At 37.8% G+C, this 24,648-nt stretch overlaps 1 protein-coding gene across 1 annotated transcript in view; it reads left to right on the forward strand.

The window, feature by feature from the left end:
- LOC149267589 (uncharacterized) overlaps positions 1 to 24,074 on the forward strand; it is a 67,697-nt gene extending 43,623 nt beyond the window's left edge. The window contains exons 6-7 of the mRNA XM_089433620.1: positions 22,881 to 22,968; positions 23,094 to 24,074. Of these exons, the coding sequence (XP_089289746.1) occupies positions 22,881 to 22,968; positions 23,094 to 23,342 (337 nt within the window). The 3' untranslated portion in view covers positions 23,343 to 24,074. The remainder of the gene's footprint in view (positions 1 to 22,880; positions 22,969 to 23,093) is intronic.
- The last annotated feature ends 574 nt before the right edge of the window (positions 24,075 to 24,648 follow it).

Here is a 24,648-nt window from a genome sequence, read left to right on the forward strand (position 1 = left end):
TGACTTTAACTCAGTAAGACTGAATTAATTAATTACAACTCAAAATAAACTCAACCAAGGCTCCTATAATGTAGGAGACACTCTACATGACTCTAGTTAGACCCTCAACTCTATTTAATTGAGCCATCTAAGTCAAATTAACCTAGTTAACTAATACAAGTTGTCATGAGATGTGGAATTACAACTTTATTCCCAATTTAATTCAAGGACAATTAAATTAGTTTTTTCTTGATTCTATTTTCAACATTTCTTGTTGCAATTTTCAACGCTTCCTCTCAACAAGAAAGGGATTCACATCTATCCCAGTCTAGTACCTTTGGAATGTTCTGCTGTTGTTGCTACTGCCACTGAAAAGAATCCAAACAAAATAAACTGAATCAACTGTGTCTGCAATTGTTTACTAGGAAAAATTGTGCTGCTGCTGACTCTGCTACTAAACCTCTTGCTCAGTTGTCAACACTGCTCTGCACTCTTCAGTATCTGACTGAAACTGATCCTCCTGCTACTGAATACTGTGGGCCCCCTACTAAGGTAATTTAAAATTATCTGTGAGACAAACACACCTCAATGGGCCCTGCCAAAATTTCTGCAACCCTTGGGACTATTGCTTCACATTGCCCCACCTCACACTTGGAAGTATGGCTGCATGTGCTCCCTCTGCCCATGTGGCTCGAACTCCCCTCCTACTAGATGTGTCTGACTGATCCTCTTCATCGTCATCCTTGTGGTCAACCCAACTGCCAACTAGTTGAGGCTTCCTCTTGAGAGCTAAATCATGCTCCCTCTCAACCACAACATCTCTAATCCCTGCCTTGCTCCTAAAGGATGTGCATGCATCTTCCTCTAATGTGTAGAGGCTCTCGACCCTGACACCAGATTGCTTGAGTTGACGTGAAGCAAGATGCTTGACGTAGGCCTTCCCATCTTTGAAGACTACCTCATACCCATTGTCTTCAATCCTCAATTTCTTCAGTAGTGCAAGTTTCTTGGCTTCACTGCTATTTCCGAATATCTCATTGAGGGTCTTCCACATAGCAAAGGGACTCTCTTTGCCATGTAGTTCCAAGACTATGTGGTCTCTCACACCTCTAGGATGATCCTCTTGGCTTTTGCTACCATGTAGAAATTTCTACAAATCTAGCTCTAATACCATGTAGAAATTCCTTGTAGATTCATACTGCTAATTGTAATATACTAAAACAATAAACTTGAATCTATTATGCTCATCAACGAAAACAATTAAATGATCACGAAATCACGAAGCATACAAGAGAAAGTATTCAATCAACACATTACATAATGATTTCCTGGGGAAAGCCACAACTAAAAACCCCTTCTATCTGTATATTGCATTAATCAGAAAATATGAGAAGATTACAATACTTTTCTCAAGCCCGAGCAACCTTTGCCCTATCTCTATCTGTCTCATTGCTTCCTAGACAAGCCTTGGCCAATACTTAGCGAATTTCTTGGCCTTCCAAGCTCCTACTTCCTTGTTGGATGGCGTTGCCATTGATGTTAACCCATGGAGTTGACTGGGTTTGACTTTGACCAAAAACACTAGTCATTGATGTCAAATGGTTAATGAGTGCTTATTAGTAATTGTCAGATTACATCAAGATGGCAGTTATACTGTTGGATGGTTGAAAACCCAAGTCCTCAGGTTTGGGTTCCTTGGACTGAGGATGTACCCCGACCTTGTCGAGGGTTTTTGAACGGTCAAACCATTGAGTTTGTGTTGAAGATCTAGGTCATTAGATTCTCCTCGAAGAGATGTTTCTGTTGATATGTGGTACGCTCCGTGGTTCCTTCTGGTTTGAGAGAAAATTGAGTTTAAAGTTGAAGACCCAGTTTTGTGGGCTAAAACCCCAGGGGGTAGAGACATGACACCTTATTCACTAACGATTGTCAATATATGACAGGGATTCTCACCGTAATATCACCACGTATAAGTTGAATAACTTCAAGATCCAAAGGTAGTAAACCAATTATTGACGTCACAACCTTGGTAGGACCAAATCCACCCATATGTCATCTACAAAACACGCCAAGAGAGGGTTAGTATAAAATTTCTTGGTATTTAAACAAACAAGTAAATAACAACTATTAAATTAAATTAATATTATTAAGAATAAAAATTGTTTTAAATTTCCTAAAATCCTCACCTAATGAACCCCTTACTAGCCCCTCCAAAACACTATAAAAAGAGACCTTATTCTCCTCACCTAATCCTAAAAGTCAAATCTCTCACAATAAGGGCAGCGACTCTTTTCCTTAGCACACAAGATATTAATTAAATTAACTTTAATGTCTTTATGAATCCTCCTAAAAGTCTCTCCAACGTTCACTTTAGGAACCCTTCTTAAGCCCCTTGAAGGTCTATAAAAGAAGACCTTATACCTTACCTCACATGTCAAAAACTCAACAACGATTTTGTGAGAAACCTTTGAAACCTTTCGACCTATCTGAGGAAGATATTTCGGCCTTTCAATTCTGAACAGAACATCGAAAAACTACAGGAGCTCTAGGTGTCAAGGTAAGGGTTTCAATTTGTATTTCTTTGTTTGTTGCAATGGAATTTGTTATCTCTGAGTATAGTTTCAGAACTTTATTGTATGTTTGTTTAGGGATCCACTGGTATTGTTTTACCTTGATTCTAGGGTTAGTTTATCCTTAGGATCTGCTCTCTTCCTTTTGCCCTTGTGATTCGGTTGGGATTCCTTTTCAATTGCACACACAGAATTTTATTACAGACTTGCGGGCTGTCTTGTAAAAATTCTATAACATATCTTTGGACAGCGGAAGAAGGCTGTTATTTTGATAATTATTACACTTGAAAGTTTATCCTCAATTCTGATTAGTGATTAGCGAGTTCAGAACCTTAAATTTCAGATCTTAATGAGCATTACATCTCTATGTTTGTCTTGGGTAACAGTGCTTTGTTTGGGTGCTAGGGCACACTTCATCTGTTGAAAATATAGGCTCCCTAGGACACAGACTTCGAACACACACACTGCTGTCCTAAATCATCCGTTGGACTCCTTTTTAGTCTCTGGTGAGGGCTGTGAAAGGGACTTTGTTCACTTATGGTTGTCAATATATGACATTAATTCTCACCATAAGACAGTGGTATTAAGGGATTCATTGTTTGAGTCATGCATTAATCCAATGATTGACTTGATACATATAAACTTGACTTGACTTAACAAGGTGAATGTGATGTGACATTGACAATGATACTTTGTGAAAAAACACTGGGATCTGCTTGACATAACAACAGCTTGATGACCTTACCAAACAATGACTTGAATTGACACATGGTGGCTGTCCTAATTCAATAATGAAACAATAACATGACTTGACACATCTTTCCTGATATCTTGACTTTAGTTTGACTTGATGTTGGGACACACAACAGTGAACTAGACAACAATCCTTATGTATGAGTAACATGAATTTTGACTTGAGCTTGTGACACACCTCTTGATATATTTGACAACTTTGACCCTAACTTGATCTGATATGACAGCAGCCTTGCTTACCAAGACTGTGACTTGACTTGGCATGTTTGACATTGGCTGTGATGATATTCGTATGTGACTTTATGTTGACATCTGGTTTTGATCATACTTCTGTTTGATGCTAATGTGGCACTATTCTTAACAAAGCAAACTGATATTGAGTTAACCTTTGTTTGACAAAGTTATAGTCCTATTGATGTTTAATTTGACATCTCACTTTGACCATAGCAACTTAACATAAAAACATCATATTTTGATTTTATTGAGATAACATCTTGACATGACAAATTGACCTTTGCAGCATAGACTTGATTTTGACTGTATTAATACATTTGACATTGGATGACAATATTGAATTACTATTGTTCTTGACACCTAGATAGGACATTGACCTTGACTCGTAGATTAAGGGACATAGGCATATGGCAGTGATGACCTGGGGTTTGTCTTGTAGTGTGACCTAAGGTTTGTGTACAGTTACAAAATTATAATCCTGGAGGGCAGCAAGTGTTGAAGGAAATCACATCCAGTTGTGCAGCATACTGAAGAAGAATGGATAGCAGGGCTTGACCAGTCAAATAGCATGTTGACGTATATGTTGGTAGCTCCCTGGGGACAGAACTTGAGAACACTGATTGCAGGACATTGGGATGACCTAAGACACCTTGGGTTATGCCATTATTTGATAGCAGTTCCAGATGGTTGTAGCATCAAGTGCAGCCTGATACGATGATGACAATGATTGTGCATTGATGACTATTCATTCATGAGCAGTGACATGCAGTGATAGCCAGCGGTTGTGCAGTGATTTGTAGTGACAATGATATACAATGTGTATTGACAGTGATGTGTAGTTGAACAGTGATAGGTTGATGTGTAGCATTGCGCAGTGATTAGTTTGTGGGATCAGTGACCAGTGGCTACTAGGATTCGACATTTATTCTACATCTTTCCTTACAACTATTCTACATTGATTCAGAGTACAGGGGATCTAGTGAGAAAATTGTGAAACGTGATCTAGCGAGTCTTTTGGGTGATTGGAGTCACCTTCAAGTTGTGGCCTGGGAACACTTCAGGGTGGCAAGGTGGTGCTAGGGCAATTTGTGGCTTGCATAAGGCGTTGTGGCGTCCATTCAGTTGTGGCTGATAAACTAATAGGGCAGCGAAGCATCTTTTCCGACAGGGACTGACAAACAGAGCGTTGGGGCACTCATTAGGTTGTGGCTTGATCTACAGGGCGTTGGGGCATCCTTCTGGTTGCAATAGGATACTAAGGTCTAGTATCGACATTTATTCTACATCTTTGCTTACAACTATTCTACATTGATTCAGAGTACAGGGAATCTAGTTAGAAAATTGTGAAACGTGATCTACCGACTCTTTTGGGTGATTGGAGTCACTTTCAGGTTGTGGCCTAAGAACACTTCAGAGTGGCAGGGTGGTGCTAGGGCAAATTGTGGCCTGGGAACACTTCAGGGTGGCAGGGTGGTGCTAGGGCAAGTTGTGGCCTGGGAACACTTCAGGGTGGCAGGGTGGTGCTAGGGCAAGTTGTGGCTTGCACAGGGCGTTGTGGCGTCCATTCAGTTGTGGCTGATAAATTAACAGGGCAGCGAAACATCCTTTCCGACAACAGCTGGTAAACAGAGTGTTGGGGCACTCATCAGGTTGTGGCTTGATCTACAGGGCGTTGGGGTTTCTTTCTGGTTGCAACAGGATACTAGGGTCTAATAACGTCCTATAGGTTGTAGCTTGTGAATTAAGGGGTTGATGCCTCCCTTAGTTGTAGCTGAAATCTTGATGTAATCATTTTTCTTTTAACAGAGAGAAGACAATTACTAAGGAAGCATTTGGTGGTTTTTGACCCGGAGGGGGTTTTCCACTTAAAAACATGTGTCCTCTGTTTTATCTTTTTGCATTATTGTATGGTGTTGTCTACAGTTGATTATGATCATTTGAAGAAATACAATAATGATAACTGAAGATTAACTAATGCTTTGAAAAAGATTAAAAAGTGCTAATTGTTAAGAAATATTGATTTGCCCCCCTCTTAGTATTTCCAACAATTGCTATCAGAGCCTGGTTTCTTCAGTAACATCTTAACCTCTGGAAGGCAGTTTTTAGAGCATAGAGATGGGAAAGTCAAAGAAGCAGGTTGCAAGGATTTCAAAGGAAGCTACAAGTACAACAAAATCTGAAGAAAGTGAGTAATGTGTACCTGCCCTTGATTTTGAGGCAGATAATTACTGGATATGGGAATCCATGATGGAAGTACATTTGCAGGCACATGGAGTATGGGAATCAATTGTTTCTAGAGACACATCTACTGACGAAGTTAAAAGGTACAATTCAAAGGCCATGAATGTAATTTTGAATGTTTTGCCAGATTCTGTGAAAACAAAAGTTGGTCAATGTTCAACAACCAAAGTTCTTTGGGAAAAGTTTCATAATCTCTATTCAAAAAAGCAATCAGGTCAAGATGTTATTGAAAATTCGGATCCTTCTGATTATGATGAAGAAATGGGAGAAATGAGTAAGATAGAGTTTCAAAATCAAGTGATCAAGGTGATAAAGGAACTCAAAAGTCCAAAGACAAAGATGAGACTTTTGGAAGCAGAATTGAAGACAACAAAAAAACTCATCAAAGAAAATGAAGAGTTTGAGAAGATGATTAGCAGTCCTAGAACTCAATTGGAAGAAGTCAAGAATACAAAGACACAAGACCTCAAGAGAGAAGTCCAACAGAAGCAACAAGAAATTGACACAACGTTTGTAGAGATTAGCAGGCTCAAACAACAGATGCAGGAAGCAGAAATTGAAAGGAAGGAATCTAATCAAAGATACATATCCGTAGTTGACCAAAAGCAAAAGGAATTGGAAACCTCTTCAGCTGAACTAAGCAAGCTCAGGATTGAAAATGAGGAGCAGAAGGAACAGATACAGGCTCTCAACAGAGAAGTAGAGAAGACCACTCTTCTCAAGCTACAGGTTGAGGAGGCAAAAAAAAGAAGGGAGATCTTGAAAAGATGGTTTCAAGAAGATCTTGCTCAAAAGCAAGAAGAACTTGATGCAACGTAATGAGATCAACAAGCTCAAAGAAAAGGACCATTTACAGGTTATGGACAGGACAAATAAAGAATTGGCAAAAAGAACAGGTAAGGCTCCAATTGATGAAGGTACAAGCTCCACATCTTCGCATAGTGAGATTGAGAAGATGATTGAACCAAAGAAGAACATTGTAACTCCGAAGAATGATGCCAAAGCAGTCAAGGACAAAGGACGACAACAGACTACAACACCGCCTTCAAAGAAGAATGAAAAATCTTCTAGGTATGTTTGTTTATTTAATGGTTATTGTTTTTCATGTGCTAACTTTGGACATATGGCCAGGGATTGTAAAGTTGTTGACAGGTACAATTATCAAGGACCACTGCCTCCGAATGAATTATCCAGGTACGCACGTTCATTTGATGGTTATTGCTTTTTATGTGCTAACTATGGACATATGGCTAGGGATTGTGAAGTTTTTGACAGGTACAATCATTATCTGCAAAACCCTAGAAGCAAGTTTGCAGGATTACGAGGCAGGTTACACGATGATTTTGTTAGAAGAGAAGTGCTAGATGGGCCAAACATTGAATGTTGCAAATGCCATAACTATGGCCATAGTGCTTGCGATTGCAGATATCAGATGGAATCACCTATGGACAACATTCAATGCTTCAAGTGTGATAACTATGGGCACATGGATCGAGATTGCAGGAATAAGAAGGTCTGGAAAAGTAAATAGGTATAGAAAGACCAAGCAGATAAGAAGCTTTCAGCAGTTATGCTTTTAGGATTCGTAAAAGCAAAAGGTCATGAGGAATCGGCAATTGCTTTAGATAATGACTCAAGTCAAGATAGCCCGTTAAATGATACACTATTTTGAAGAATCTGGCTCGTCGACTCTTAAATTTTGAAGGGAGTCTATTCAGCAGTATATAACACAAGTCTAAAATTGACAAACAAATAGTTCAAACAAGATGGCAGTTTCATTACAGGTTCAGGGGGACCAGAATAGTTGAAGGATTACAGGTTCACAAAGGAAGGTTTCTCTTCAAGGGAAGCACATATAGGACACAGGTCCACAGGGATCGTCATTGAAAAACTATTATAAGAAGGCTTCTCGTCAGGGGGAGCATAGGCAGATAACAGGTCCACATGAAGCAAGCAAATTCTCAGGGGGAGTAACCCTTTGCCATTGATGTCAAAGGGGGAGAGAAAACACTGAGAAGGAGATTGAAATCTCGAGAAGGAGATGAAGCATGATGTCAGGGGGAGTTGTACTCACAAGAGGAGTACATATGTTTCCATCAATGACAAAGGGGGAGATTGTTGGATGGTGTTGTCATTGATGTCAACCCATGGAGTTGACTGGGTTTGACTTTGACCAAAAACACCAGTCATTGATGTCAAATGGTTAATGAACGCTTCTTAGTAATTGTCAGATTACATCAAGATGGCAGTTATACTGTTGGATGGTTGAAAACCCAAGTCCTAGGGTTTGGGTTCCCTGGACTGAGGATGTACCCCGACCTTGTCGAGGGTTTTTGAAGGGTCAAACCATTGAGTTTGTATTGAATATCTAGGTCATTAGATTCTCCTCGAAGAGATGTTTTTGTTGATATGTGGTACGCCCTGTGGTTCCTTTTGGTTTGAGAGAAAATTGAGTTTAAAGTTGAAGACCCAGTTTTGTGGGCTAAAACCCCAGGGGGTAGAGACATGACACCTTATTCACCAACAATTGTCAATATATGACAGGGATTCTCACCGTAATCTCACCATGTATAAGTCGAATAACTTCAAGATCCAAAGGTAGTAAACCACATTGACATCACAACCTTTGTAGGACCAAATCCATCCATATGTCATCTACAAAACACACCAAGAGAGGGTTAGTATACAATTTCTTGGTATTTAAACAAACAAGTAAATAAAAACTATTAAATTAAATTAATGTTATTAAGAATACAAATTGTTTTAAATTTCCTAAAATCCTCACGTAATGAACCCCTTACTAGCCCCTCCAAAACTATAAAAAGAGACCTTACTCTCCTCACCTAATCCTAAAAGTCAAATCTCTCACAATAAGGGCAGCGGCTCTTTTTCTTAGCACACAAGATATTAATTAAATTAATTTTAATATCTTTATGAATCCTCCTAAAAGGCTCTCCAATGTTCACTTTAGGAACCCTTCTTAAGCCCCTTGAAGGTCTATAAAAGAAGACCTTATACCTTACCTCACATATCAAAAACTCAACAACGATTTTGTGAGAAACCTCTAAAACCTTTCGGCCTATCTGAGGAAGATATTTCGGCCTTTCAATTCTGAACAGAACAACGAAAAATTACAGGAGCTCTAGGTGTCAAGGTAAGGGTTTCAATTTGTATTTCTTTGTTTGTTGCAATGGAATTCGTTTAACTCTTTGAGTATAGTTTCAGAACTTTATTGTATGTTTGTTTAGGGATCCACTGGTATTGTTTTACCTTGATTCTAGGGTTAGTTTATCCTTCGGATTTGCTCTCTTCCTTTTGCCTTGTGATTCGGTTGGGATTCCTTTTCAATTGCACACACAGAATTTTATTACAGACTTGTGGACTGTCTTGTAAAAGTTCTATAACATATCTTTGGACAGCGAAAGAAGGCCGTTATTTTGATAATTATTACACTTGAACTTTTATCCTTGATTCTGATCAGTGATTAGAGAGTTCAAACCTTAAATTTCAGATCTTAATGAGCATTACATCTCTGTGTTTGTCTTGGGTAACATTGCTTTGTTTGGGTGCTAGGGCACACTTCATCTGTTGAAAATCTAGTTCCCCTAGGACACAGACTTCGAACACACACAGTGCTGTCCTAAATCATCCGTTGGACTCCTTTTTAGTATTTGGTTAGGGCAGTGAAAAGGACTTTGTTCACCTATGGTTGTCAATATATGGCATTAATTCTCACCATAAGACAATGGATTAAGGGATTCATTGTTTGAGTCATGCATTAATCCAATGATTGACTTGATACATATAAGCTCGACTTGACTTAACAAGGTGAATGTGATGTGACATTGACAATGATACTTAGTGCAAAAACACAGAGATCTGCTTGACATAACAACAACTCGATGACCTTACCAAACAGTGACTTGAATTGACATATGGTGATTGTCCTAATTCAATAATGAAACAGTAACATGACTTGACACATCTTTCCTGATATCTTGACTTGATGTTGGGACACATAACAGTGAACTAGACAACAATCCTTATGTATGAGTAACGTGAATTTTGACTTGAGCTTGTGACACACCTCTTGATATATTTGACAACTTTGACCCTAACTTGATCTGATATGACAACAACCTTGCTTACCAAGACTGTGACTTGACTTGGCATGTTTGACATTGGCTGTGATAATATTCGTATGTGACTTTATGTTGACATCTAACTTTGATCATATTTCTGTTTGATGTTAATGTGGCAGTATTCTTAACAAAGAAAACTGACATAGAGTTAACCTCTGTTTGACAAAGTTATAGTCGAATTGATGTTTAATTTGACATCTCACTTTGACCATAGCAAATTATCATTAAAACATCATATTTTGATTTTATTGAGATAACATCTTGACATGACAAATTGACCTATGCAGCATAGAATTGACTTTGACTATATTAAGACATTTGACATTGGGTGAAAATATTGCATTACTATTGTTCTTGACACCTAGATAGGACATTGACCTTGACTCATAGATTAAGGGACATAGGCATATGGCAGTGATGACCTAGGGTTTGTCTTGTAGTGTGACCTAAGGTTTGTGTACAATTACGAAATTATAATCTTGTAGGGCGGCAAGTGTTGAAGACAATCACATCCATTTGTGCATTATATTGAAGAAGAATGGATAGCAGGGCTTGACTAGTGAAATAGTGTGTTGACATATATGTTGGTAGCTATCTGGGGACATAACTTGAGAACACTGATTGCAGGACATCGGGATGACCTAAGACACCTTGGGTTATGCCATTATTTGATAGCAGTTCCAGATGGTTGTAGCATCGAGTGCAGCTTGATACAATGATGACAATGATTGTGCATTAATGATTATTCATTCATTAGCAGTGACATGCAGTGATAGCCAAAAATTTTGCAGTGATTTGTACTGACAGTGATATACAGTGTGTATTGACAGTGATGTGCAGTTGAACTATGATAGCTTGATGTGTAGCATTGTGTAGTGATCAGTTTGTGGGAACAATGATCAGTGGCTATCAGGATTCGACATATATTTTACATCTTTCCTTACAACTATTCTACATTGATTTAGAGTACAAGGGATCTAGTCAGAAAATTGTGAAACGTGATCTACCGAGTCTTCTGGGTGATTGGAGTCACCTTCAGGCTGTGGCCTGAGAACACTTCAGGGTGGCAGGGTGGTGCTAGGGCAAGTTGTGGCATACACAGGGCGTTGTGGCATCCATTCAATTTTGGATGATAAACTAAAAGTGCATCGAAGCATCCTTTCAGACAACAACTGACAAACAGAGTGTTGGGGCACTCATCAAATCTACAGGGCGTTGGGGCTTCCTTCTGGTTGCAATAGGATATTAGGGTCTAGTAGCGTTCTATAGGTTGTAGCCTGTGAATTAGGGGGTTGATGCCTCCCTCAGTTGTAGCTGAAATCTTGATGTAATCAATTTTATTTTAACAGGGAGAAGACAATTACTAAAGAAGTGTTTGGTTTTTTGACTCGGAGGGGGTTTTCCACCTAAAAATATTTGTGTCCTTTATTTTATCTTTCTGCATTGTTGTATGGTGTTGTCTACTGTTGATTATTGTTTATGATCATCGAAGAAGTACAATAATAATAATTGAAGATTAACTAATGCTCTAAAAAAGATTAAAAAGTGCTAATTGCTATACTGATTCACCCCTCTCAGTATTTCCAACATTCCTTGCGCTGTTCAATGAGGAATTAGGCCCTTATTTAATAGGAATTTTCCTCCATTGGGTTGCGCAGTTCCTTTAGGATCTTCCTTTGACTGCATGCACCATCTGTACAATTCAGATAATCACTTCAGGCGACACCACACTTGACTATAGGCAACACCACACTACTAGACCTCCCACTAGTCCCTCCATCAGTTGGAACTAGTTTAATTGACTTTAACTCAGTTAGACTGAAATAATCAATTACAACTCAAAATAAACTCAACCAGGGTTCCTATAATGTAGGAGACACTCTACATGACTCTAGTTAGATCCTCAACTTGATTTCACTGAGCCAACTAAGTCAAATTAACTTAGTTAACTAATACAAGTTGTCATGAGATGTGGAATTACAATTTTATTCCCAATTTAATTCAAGGACAAAATTAAACTAGGATTTTCCTGATGCTATTTTCAACATTTCTTGTTGCAATTTTCAACAATTTGCAAGGTAGAAGGAAACAAATTTCTCTCTATATAATTGGAAGCTCTTGATTCCAGGTCATTATCTTGAAGAAGGATCTCTCTCTCTTGAAATATATTCTAGAAAGTCTTTGAAGAAAACAAGAATCTTGGGACCATCATTAAAGTAAGTTTGAAGAAATATCAAGTACCTTTGGAGCATCATTAAAGAAGGCTTAAGAAGTGACAAGCACCTTGGGACTATCATCAAAGCAAGAAGGATACCTCTTGAAGGCATCAAGGAATATCATCTTCAAGTATCTATTGACAAGCATAGTTGCAGAACTAAGCAAGAATAAGATTGAAGAATGGATAAAGTACTTTAAAAGTGAAGTGAGGATTAAAAGGATTCTCATTGAATCCATCAAGGATCATCTAGTTCTAGTTATGAAGAAGTATAAAGTCACATATGAAAAGTCTCAAGCCTTTGCTACTAAAGGAAAGAAGTAGAAGAAAGGAAGGTTTGGAAAGTTTGAACCTCATCAAAAGAATCAATTTCAAGGAAGACAAGATATGTCCAAAATGAAATGCTATGGATGTAATTGTCCTAAGAATCCTCAAAATAGAATGAACAATAAGAAACAAGAAAGGGATGGAGCTCACACAGCTATAGATAGAAAAGAACCTGAAAAGAAGTTGAAGGTTGTAGATCCCAAGGATCTCTTTTATTGAAGTCTCATGACATCATGGATAGAAGTATATGGAATTAAAATAGTTCGAATGCATATAGACAGTTGCATTGGAAGCAATCATCTAGCAAGAATAGAAGGTTTTGGACCTATTCATGCAGCAACACTTTGGCATCATAAGGATCACAAGGATCCTCTACAAGAATAGAATCATGAAAAGACTTTTCAATATATGGAAGAATCATTATGACATGGTAAGAGTATAAGAAGTTTGCAGGTATAGTTATAGCATGAAGGAAGTCTCATCTTCAAGAAAAGAGGCAGTTCGTTCAAAAGAACTAGACTAGATGGTTGTCTGAAAGAAGAAGAATATGCTTGATAACTTGAACATGAACATGGTGTGGATAAGTTTTGGATAAAGTTTGGAACTCTTCCGAATGGAAGACATGATAGTTGAACCTAAAGATAGTGATCAACATCCGATATAGTCTCTTGAAAGACTATTGACTACAAAGGGAATTATTGAAAGATAAGTGCTCTATCTCTCTTCTTATACTATTATTTTCTTTAACTTAGTCCTTTGTTTTTATATACATTGCTTGACTATATCTTTTCTTTTTATGATCTCCTTGAAAAGGATTGTAGGTATATTCTAAAGACTGTCTGTGAAAGAAGAAGTCAAAAGTTTGTGGCTAGATTTAGAGGGAGCCTCGAAGGGAGATTTAAATCTTGGAAGAAATTTGAATTCAAAAGAAGCCTTGATTTAGAGGGAGCAGTTCAATCTTAAAGCAAAAACCAAAAGGAGGTACGATCATTTAGTTAATAATGCATAGCCTTTGCATGTGAGGTATGTTGGGGTTTTGTAGTTTCTTTGTGATAGGTCTAAAAGACAATAAAAGTGTTAAGGTTTGAAGATGACATATTTTGCATGATTAGAATCTAGGGTTTGTAGACTTTATATTTTTTAAGGTTTTTGGTATCTAGGGTTTGTAAAACCTAGATGGAACTTGAATTAGAAAAACCCTAGAATAGTGAAAACTATAACCCTTATTATTTGTTCCCTCTTGAAGCCCTAACTCTTGATTTCTAGGGTTTGCAGATAGAATCTAGGGTATGTGATAAAAACCCTAATAAGGGTTAGGTCATGGGATATCTAAGGTTTGTAACCAAAACCCTAGATGCACACTTTTGAAGTCATGATAACCCTAGATTGACAGAATTAACATCATGCTCTTGTATGTGTATATTTTGCTTGGTTGTACTTGATGAAAATTGCAGGTACATGAAGATGGTTTTCAAAATTGTGAAAACTAGATGAGAAAATGTAAGAACAAAAATCAAATCTCGTGCTTGATGATGACCTCGTGATAATGATGAGCATGATGGAAAGAGGGAGCTGCAAAAACCCTGATGATATTGAAGTTTTCATCTAATGAGCATATTGATGATTGAAGGATGAAGTTGAATATGTTGTTGCTTGTGAGATTGGAAAGGAAGTTGTTTGGTTCAGGAAGCTTCTATTTGATTTATTTGGAGGACCGATGGATCCCACTATTATATATTGTGATAACCAAAGCATCATAAGGTTGACAAAGGACCCCGTGTTTCATGCTAGGACTAAGCATATTAATAATAAGTACCATTATATTAGAAGTTTGGTACAAGATGGGGTCGTGAAGCTATAGTATATTCTGACAAATGAATGGGTAGCTGATATTTTGACTAAATCTCTTCCCAATAAGAAGCTTGAGTATTTGAGAAGCATGCTTGGATTGGTTGATATCTCCTATTTGATTGAGAGGGAGAGATGATGAGTTGTTGTACCTTAGGTTGATTAGCCTGTATGATGGTACTTTGAGTTGGTATCTTGGTAGGTAGCCTAGATGATACCTAGAACCCTGTTAGGTTTGGTGTCTTGGCAGGCACCCTAAATGACACCTGGTGTCTTGGCATGTAGCCTAGATGACACCTGGATCCTTGTTGAGTTGGTGTCTTGGCAGGTAGCCTAGATGATACCTGGAACCTTGTTAGGGTTGGTGTCTTGGCAAGTAGGCTAGATGACACCTGGATCCTTGTTGGGATGGTATCTTGGCAGGTAGCCTAGATGGTACCTAGATGGGTTGATACCTTGGTAGGTAGCCTAGATGGTACCAATATGGGTTGATACTTTGGCAGTTAACCTAGATGGTATCTAGATCCCTAGCATTGTGCATGTTGTTTATGATACTCTTCTTATGAGAACTCTTCAGAGAATCCTTGTACCGGTTGTACAATTATGAATACCTCTCTAGTTAAGAGGGAGTGTTGAAAATGTAACTATGTTTAAATTGTCATTGTACTCATGTCATTATGTATATTTTATGTATCTATCAAAAGAAGAAAGAAAATTATTATTTTTCAAGCATGGGTTTCATGCTCCATTTAACTAGTCATTTAGGTCAAGCATGCATTTCATTCTCCTAGGGTTTGTCATGTCAATAAGGTATGTGTCATGAGTCAAGAGAGTCTTTGTCCTATGTATAATATCTTATTGGGCAATTTGTAACAAGAAAGAAGAATTATTTTTGAGTCAAATTTGTCAATATTGACCTCCAAGACCAAGTTGGTCTTGCTAATCCAAGTCGGCCTAGAAGCGGCTATTTGACCCCTTGAAAGGGGTATAAATACAAGTGATTTCGACATCATTAGCAACCGTCATCACAAGAAGTTCGATCTGCAATAGAAGAATGCGAAATTCAGGGAAGAAGCCAAGAAAGTCAAAGGAGAGAAAAGTTAAAGCAAGGAGGAAGGAAAACCGAAGTTTTGACCTAGTTTTCAGACTATTTTCTATCACACGTGCTAAATTCTAAGATGCTGCAAAGGGCCGAAGTTGCAGACCTACTGCAGGTCTGAAATTTAGATGTTAGGGGACGAAATTCTAAGTTTTCAACAGTGTTGGAAGGGTTTGACCCTTGTTGACTTGGTTTGACTTTGAATAGTTGGAAGGGCTTTTGTTGAAGTTGTTTCTATAAGAAGAGAGAAATTTTGACTGGGTTTTCCCCTAAGAGAGGGGTTTTGCCTTGGCTGAGAGCCTACATCTTGTGTTCATTTCTTTTGTGATCTTCATTGTTTTATGGTTTTGGTAATTGTTTGATGATAGGAAACATAATAAGAATAAGAAATTAATATAATATCACAAACAATAATCATGTAAGAGAAATCACCCTAAGTGCTGCCATATAGATTTCTCAACACTCTCAACATCACCTTGTGTTTCATTGCTTAGTCTAAGTAATACTAGTAGGAATACTCCCCTTGAGTTGGAGGAGAGCCAGCTTAAATAGGAGAGGACATGTTACTGAGGTGACAATGGTGACCATCCTAGAGGTTTTTCTCGGATTATACCTTGTGGATAAGAGTTTTCATCATGTACAATTTGGGCAATAACAACCCCCATTATATGATCCCAAAACTTCGGTCTTCTTCCTTGTCTAGTTTTTAACTAGAAATTTGAAATTTTAAAACCTATTGAAGACCTCATCCTTGGTCTTTACAAAGTAGATTTAGGTTCTACAAGAGAAGTCATCGAGGAAGGAAACATAATACGTGCTTCTTGAAATTGATGCTGTTGGAAATCTAAGAGAGTCCGCGCCGATAGTGTATTTGCCATATAACTCAGTCTTTTTGCCCCCGATAGTGTATTTGCCATATATGTATAGTTTATGGCCGCCGATAGTGTTAAATGCATATATATATGGGTTTTGGCCTCCGATAGTGTTAAACACACACACACACACATATATATATGTGTGTGTGTGTGTGTGTGTGTGTTTTTATGCCTCCGATAGTGTTAATGCATCCATTGCTCCTCCAATGGCTCTCGATAGTGTAATTGCATGCATATATGTGATTTCTGCTCCCGATAGTGTATATGCAATCCATATGCTCTCCGATGGCTTCGATGGCTCTGTTTGCTTCCTCTGGCTCCTCGAATATTGCCATATTGACATCATTGACAATCTGTGTCCAACAGATGCTACTGACATCGGTCCACAAACATCCAAATGCACTAGCTCCAAAATCTCTTTGAACCTATACTCGCTGCTTGGGAAAGCAGCCTCCCTCTACATACTCCATGCTTCTCAATGCTGAACTCTGAAAGAATTGTGACGATCTCCCTCAGAATAGGCAATTCCTTGTGATGCAGATGCCTCGTCATCTTTTGCCACAATTGTGTAAGTTGTCATCATTATGAAATAGGGCTCAAACAGGGTCGCCTTACCACTAGTAAAGATTACCCTCTTGCTGATAGATGAAAAATTCCTCCTGCAACAGGGGATCAACACCTGATTGAGGCTTTAATTAGACATATACTTGCTTGGTAAGGTGACATCCACTGATATGTGGGCTCAGTTGCCACTAAATAGATTGTTTCTCGAAAGGAGACTTTTTTTGAAGCTTTCCTAAAACCTAAATGGAGTTTAATCTATTTAATTGGAATAAGGCTAACTAATTTATCTATATCTACTTTTTATACTAAATCTAAATAACCCAACTAGGAGAATGATATAATTCTATGTATTCCATTCAGGAGCATATGAAATGATAGGAATTGAATATGAGAAAGGATGATGAATGACTAAATCTGTTGAGATAATTTTAGGATTTAATAATTATTATTTATTTATTTATTTTGTGACCAGAGGAATCAACAACTGGGTTGGTTCGTACTTGTGTGACATGGGGTCGATTCCGACTACTACCACTATAACCTCTAGATGCCTGCATATGCCTCTTTTACAGACACTGGTAAGTTGGGGAGATTTGAACTTCGAATCTCTTGGTACATAACACTACAGTTTTATAGCACTTGCCAATTGAGTTGCCCCCCAGGGGCTGGATTTTATAATTATTATAACAACCAAGTAACTTGTTTATTCAAATAAGTAGTTATTTGATATAACAATGTACTTGCTCTCACATTCAATTTGTTATCAATTTGACAAAAATCAAATCAACTCATGAAAAATGGTGTGACATGAATTAAAAAAAAATGGAAAATATATTTCTCTAACAATAGTGTAGACGACACATGTATACAAAGTTGCCACAGTTAGGATAGGTCAATATCGTACATGAGAAGAGGACAAGAGAGAAACGAAGAAGGGCACAGTGCATTCAAATTTCAAGGAGAAGAAGAGCAGATTGCTAATATGACTAGCAAGTACAACAGACTGTACACTGATGTAGCAGTCTTTTTCATGCACAGGATGTACACCTTTAGATTTGTAGCCTGTAGTTTAACTTATGTGATTGCTTGAGTGTGCTTCAGTGTTGAGGAGGGAAGAGAAATCTGCTGTTCAGAACAGGTAGGAAAAGAGCAGATTGTACTGTTGTAGCTTTTTCTCTCTGTTGTAGTTTTTTCTTTCTTATGCAGGCTGTACACTTCAGATCTAGGAGATTTAATTACCGTATAGCCACTGGTTAAAGCAGGCTGTGGAGGTCACCTTGTAAGCTTTAATGAAAGGAGTGAAAAGCTGATTAGAAGGAAAAATACTTGTGTTTTAATTCTTGTGCTGTTCATTTTTCAGCTAGTGTGATGGATGTCATGTTCAGAAAATTATTTTTCTGCTGTTAAATAAATTCTGTTTTGGGTTATTTGATGAGAAAGCATTAGGACAGTAGTCACCTAGGCTTAGAAATTATAGACATTTGATTCAGTCAACTTGGTTGAGTCTGAGCTCAAGTCAACAGATTTTTAAAATGCTGGCTGTATTACAGAAAGTGAAGAGGTACTCCCTTGGCAGACAAGTTGTTATATGCCAGTGAGATTGACTACGAACCAACTCCAATCTTTGAGACGTTCCCCTCATATCATCAACCAAGGCATCCATTGTAAAACCAACTCCTACAAAATAAGGAATGCCTCCAATGATGGAGTAGAAATCATAACATCTTGGAATAGCTAGAGCATAACGTAAATACTACATTGCCATATGTGCACGTAAAATGATGTCAATGACATCATCTTTAAGATTTCTGTTGCACACTATTATAACTTATCCCTGAACCAAATCTCCCCACGAATAAGTAGACTAACAAAGGAGTGCATGAAAGAAGGTTTTGAAACCCTAAAATGAAGATGATATGAAAACCCTAGTTCATAAGCCCTTAGGGAAAATGCCACTGGTCAATAGTCTCATGGATCGGCTGGTTAACCTAGAAAATTCCATTGCCAAGCAATTTTTTGGACCAAAATACTGAAAAGTTGGGCATAGTGGGAAGCCCTAAAAGAAAGAAACCTGAAAAAAATGATTCTTAAACACTTCCGGATCAGCATTATAGTGAGCCCTTGAAGTGGGTGAAATCCTTGAATAAATGAGATAATTGAAAGAGGCAAGTTTGGAAGCCCTTGGGACATTACTACCCACCAATAACTTTGGATCAACTCAGAATAGAGGCTGAAAAGAGTGCTGGATCACAGAAGACCAGCGTGAACATCCATAAAAAACCTTGAAATATACATGAAAGAAGTGTTGAAAAGAACCACTGAAAATGATGGTCCAGAAGAACTAGTACAGCCCCTTATAGGTGCTTCTAACCAGTGAAAAAATCTTCCAATCAGAAGAAGATATGTTTGAATAAATCAGCCAAAAAACTGTGCAGAAATTCCTCAAGTCGATCCTTAATTGTGGGCCAAAACAATCCTAAATGGGGTGCCCTTCTTCAACAAATGATATCACCTAAAAATGACCCTAAAACTCTGTAGACTAGGCACAATTTTCTGCTGTAAGTTCTGATCACTGATAGAACAGCCAAGAGGAAACCGTAAGACCTGCAATAAACAGAGGATAACAGCCCTAGGGCAGCACACTTCTTAGACAGGAGGAAAAAAGCCCTAGAATAAGTGTTCTAGAGGGAGAAATTAGCCCAAGATTAATAGAAAATGCCAAGCTTGAAGAGGGAATGGTTGAATAAGAGGAGGTTCACACGGACTTTGATAACATGTTGAGATCACAAGAGATAGTTATGGATTAAATAAAACCAACCAACAAATCCTAAATCATGATACATATAAAGTTTAAACAATAAACACATAAAGAAATAAGAGGTGAACCCATGAAGAAGAGAAACACAAGATGTAGGTGCTCATATGCGAAAGAATCGCATAACAGATCACTTAGCTCATAATCATTTTTCTTTCAAATACAAATGAGGGTGGGTGTGTATTTACTATTTACACATAGTCATAGTGGTGGGGTACTATCCCTAAGGGAGTTGACAACAATGTTTTAAAACTCCAACTCGGACTCTGGCTCGGCCGAGGGTCTACTCCGACTCGGTATCGACTCGGTCGGCTCGATTTCAATGACTCGGTCATTGTAAAATTTACATTAAATATTTATCTTTTTATAAAAAAACATAATTTTAAAGATTTTCATTCATGTTTCCAAACACATAGCATTAGAATATAGATAGAAGACAACATATGATCAAAGTAGGCTCATGAATATATCCATTATATCAAAATGGCACCCAGTGCACTGTCCAATACATACATGATGATGATATAGAGATCAAAACAAAAACACATAACCAAGGACGTTGGAAATGGCGTTATCCTCCAAAATAGATTGTAAGTCATCAAGGAACTAATACAAGGGTCCAAGAATGTTCCTTACTCCAAGAAAGTCCCAAAGTGCATGTGTACATCTTCAAAAGGTGCATCCTCCACCATGATGTCATCTAGGAGAGACCCTATGTCACCCTTTTCAAGCATGTGAGTGACATGGCACCCCTAAGGGTAAGCATTGACATCAAAGAGGGATGTGCTATCCCTCCTAAATCATCTCAATGATAACCATCCTCATCTGTGCTTTGGAAGAAGGCACCATCCACCAACATAGGGTCAAGGCCAGCCAGGGGTCATCTTCAATCCATTTGGGCATATCATCAAATAGTCCAATGTCCAAGCTTTTAAGTTTAGTGTTTTAGCATTTGGAGGCTCATAAAGGGGTGTAGCATCACGTGGAATCAACTCAAGGCTCGATGCTCATCTTTGGAGGGCCAAGGTTGGGGCCACAATGTTAGGTTTACTTTAAGAAAGGGGCAAAGAACCTATTGGAAGGTTTTGAAGAAGAATGAAGCTATCCCTTAAGGAATCTCTACTACATATGTGATACCACCTAAACAAACCTCTCAAGATCAAGCGAGATAAATTTATTTAGGGACAAAAAACAATTAAGTATCATCGTGAAAACCTTGGAGTCCCCCAAAAGCAAAAGAATTAAAAAAAAATCGTTGTTTTTTAATTCACAGGCCACTATCATCCAACCTAGTCGAGTAGGCTCGAACTCGGCCGAGCCGACCAGGTTATTACCGAGCCGGCCAAGCCGACCGGGTTATTACCGAGCCGGCCGAGTTGTTAGACAACTTGGCCGGCTCGGTAATAACTTGGTTGACCGAACCGGTTCACTAGCTGAGTTGACCTGGTGAGACCTTGACTCAGACCAACTCGGTCGAATCGGTTCCGAGCCGGCCGAATCTTAAAACACTGGTTGACAACGTTGGCCTTAGCCAAAAATAGTACAAAATACAATATAATGAGGGGATTGCATGTTGGATATTAGTGTTAATTACAAGTAAGGTTGACACGTAGCTACAAGTGAAAATTAGATATCATTTCAACAAAAATGAGGAAAAACTTTTTAATTGTCAAACACAAGTACATTGACTTTGACACATACAAGTGACAACAAATTGAAATATGAAAAGATTTGAAGAAAACTGAAATTGCTTACTACATTTATAAATTGCAACTTGAGTTTATACTTCTTTGGAGTTTTGAGCTATAACATTGTTATCTTAACATTCACAAATATGATCTTCCTCTTGGAGAACATAAAACAACCCCATGCAATGAACTTATTTGAATTTTGAAATAACTACCATAAATGGTTCCATAACTTACTATAAGTCATGGATTGAATATGTTGAAAACTGTAATCAAACATGGAAAAGTGTAGTTTTTTAACCCTGTACATAAATTACCAACAAACGAAGCCTTGAAAATAGAAAAAAAAATATACAATGGTAAGAACATAAAAATATACACAGATTTTCTCTTGGAACCCAGAACCGGGAAAACTAGATTGATTTTTCATTATATTCCTTTCAATGTTACAATACATTATATACATGTCAAAGCATTCATAAACCCCAATCCATTAACCTTGGATTAGAACATAAGTTACATAACTATAGTTCCCTTGACCGGATCTACAAAATACCATGAGCAAAACCATCATGCCCAAAATCATGCGCAAAAACTATGCGCAAAACCATGGGTGGTTTTGCCCACCATCCTTGGGTCGCCCCCATGCTTGGGTCCACAAAAAATGATTCTTAGGGCGCTGCCCTAGACCCTATGCAGGGGGATACTGCCCTCTTGCAAACCCACCGGCAGGGGGGGCTGCTGCCCCCCTTGTGACCCCCCCGCTACGCCCAGCGCAACATAACAATGCGTGAGACTAGTCGTGGAAAAAATATAACACATACCCAACAAAAAGACTGGTATTTATTAGTGGACAAAGTAGCCAATTGTACCATACCACATATGAGAAGGTAATCAGTTGACAATTAATTTGCTAAATTGTTGTCAACTAAATGAACTCTATTTTATTGTATTCCTTGACAAACATCTACTGTATGTGTAGTCGTCAAAGTCATTGTGACAGGGTTAGTTTGGAATGCCGTTTGTGGTGGATGAATGGAAGATGTAAACAAATTGCTTTCGTGATATGTTGCTTTAGCTATGTAATGGTTGAATGGGTTTTATCATCATTTTTCTTTTATTCAGTATTGATGAAATGCATATGCATATTAAAGGGACGGGCATAATTATGTCATGTTTTATGATGGCATACTCTCAAGTATAAACTAATTTAGATATAAGATTTGGATATTAACTGCCAAAGCTATCTACTCATCAAAGGAGCGTTTGATTAGAAGGTTACAAAATGTTGATGCTGTGAAACGTTTTGTCCTTGGAAAGTACATTAGAGATTAGGACCATTATTCCCTGTTTGATATGTTGGCCTTTTCTAGCATAGGCATGAAGAGGACGTAAATCCTTCTCTTGTACATCATGTATTTTTTGTAATTATGCAACAGAAGGCTTCATCTTATATATCCTTCTTGTTTTTCTTGTTGCAAAACAGTCATTGATGAACTTTTATCATATATAATTATGTTTACCTTTTAGGCATCGGATTATTGTTGGAAAAATATTCTCAGAGGCTGCTGACATGGCAGAAGATGACTTTTTGGAAGTGGTAGTTGCATTTTTGCTGGTATGCCTCAGTCATCTTTGAGTTAAATTATTTTCTGTACAAGTTCCATGATCTCATGTCTATATGGTATATCCTTATTATTTTGGCGGCCTTTTTCTTATGCTAGTTCTGTTTGCATGCTGCAGCGTAAGGATATTCCCCGTCACACTGAAGGCATACTGAGTCCAAGTGAGTTTAACATTAATTACTTCTCAATAGGAGAAGTGTCAGTGAGGTTCAAAGATTTGCGAGAATGGTTTTCAAAGGAACTTCCAGAAGACGAATGGGGATTCGTTAATGTTGAAAGCTATGGTGCAGAAATTGATCCACCACCTGTTACGGGTCCACTAGAATTGTCAGAACACATTAAATCTCCTTACTCCCCTACTCTATGAGTTGTCCGTGGAGTGCTCTGAACTTGACAAGACACTAAGAGGCAATAAGTTCTCTTTTGTGTTTCTGATTTTTGACTAATGGCGATGTTATTGTTCACCAGAAAAGGGATATCCCTGAAAAGGGATATTACACAGTCAAATTTAAACCAAATGAGCTAAAAAGCTAACGGACCACCGTTTAGTAAAGATTTGCTTTCATTAAAAGGAAAAACAACACAAAATGCAACCGAGGCAGGTTGTGATTTGCTTTCATTAAACGGTGAAACAGCGTAAAATGTAACCAAGGCTACTCAGAGACCAGGATATGGTATGTTTTACAACCAGAAGCTTGGCCCTGGGCTACACATTCAAAATAGGTAAGGCTGAGATATAGTATGTTTTACCACCAGAAGCTTTGGCCTGGGCTATACATTCAATATAATTAAGATAAACTGTATTACTACTATTCCAAATTATAAAAGTTTGTACTGTTAAAGGCTTGTCCCTCATAATAAGCCAACCAGAGCTAGTCTATATTGCTACTGCCAAACAAAAACGAAGAGTAAATAATATCCATTAAGCCTATCAAATATTGAAGCTATATTTAATGCCATTGTCTATTGCTTGGCCAGACATTGTGGTGAACTGGGGCTCCCAAATCCCTATTATTCATTGGCATTATCGTGCCAACTGGAATGCTGCAACTACTGTAAGTTATTTGATTGGAAAATTAGCAGCTAGATTGAATTGGAATCTTGGAGCCATTCTAAATAGTGGTGCTTAACACTGTTGCTATACAGAACTAACACTATCAATAGTATTATACTATTACTAATTAAATTCAGAGAGATAAAGTTGTTATAGTGAGATCGAGAATAAGAATTTTTTTATTTCTTAGAAGATAAATATTGTAAAAATAAGAACTACTGAAACAAAGTATTGGGTAATATCTAAAACACTTCGCGAGAAAGGATATGTAAAGCTGGTGAGTTTAACAAAACGGAGGATGAAAAACATGTGTTTATGGACAGCCCAACCTTCATGGAAATTGGATTTCATTTCTAATACACCTTATTTTTTAGTTTTCCATTTTCCTTTTTCCATCTTCTTTAGTTTTTGCTTAAAGCTTTGGTGCTGCCTTAGCCCTTATTTCTTACTAAGCTCTTTCTTTCTGTTGAATACGACTCTGCATTTCTTTGTATGAACTTGTTCCTACTTTGACTTCTTGTTAATTTTTAAGTACTAAACAAGTTTCCTATAGATATTTTATCCCCAGAAATTACTTTAATTCAACACTTTTTGTTGTAAAATAAAATCTAAAAATTGT

Source organism: Pinus tabuliformis, chromosome 6 (genome assembly GCF_031772625.1).
Source record: "Pinus tabuliformis cultivar Carrire ecotype Pingquan chromosome 6, CPIR1, whole genome shotgun sequence".
NCBI classification, from domain to species: domain Eukaryota; kingdom Viridiplantae; phylum Streptophyta; class Pinopsida; order Pinales; family Pinaceae; genus Pinus; species Pinus tabuliformis.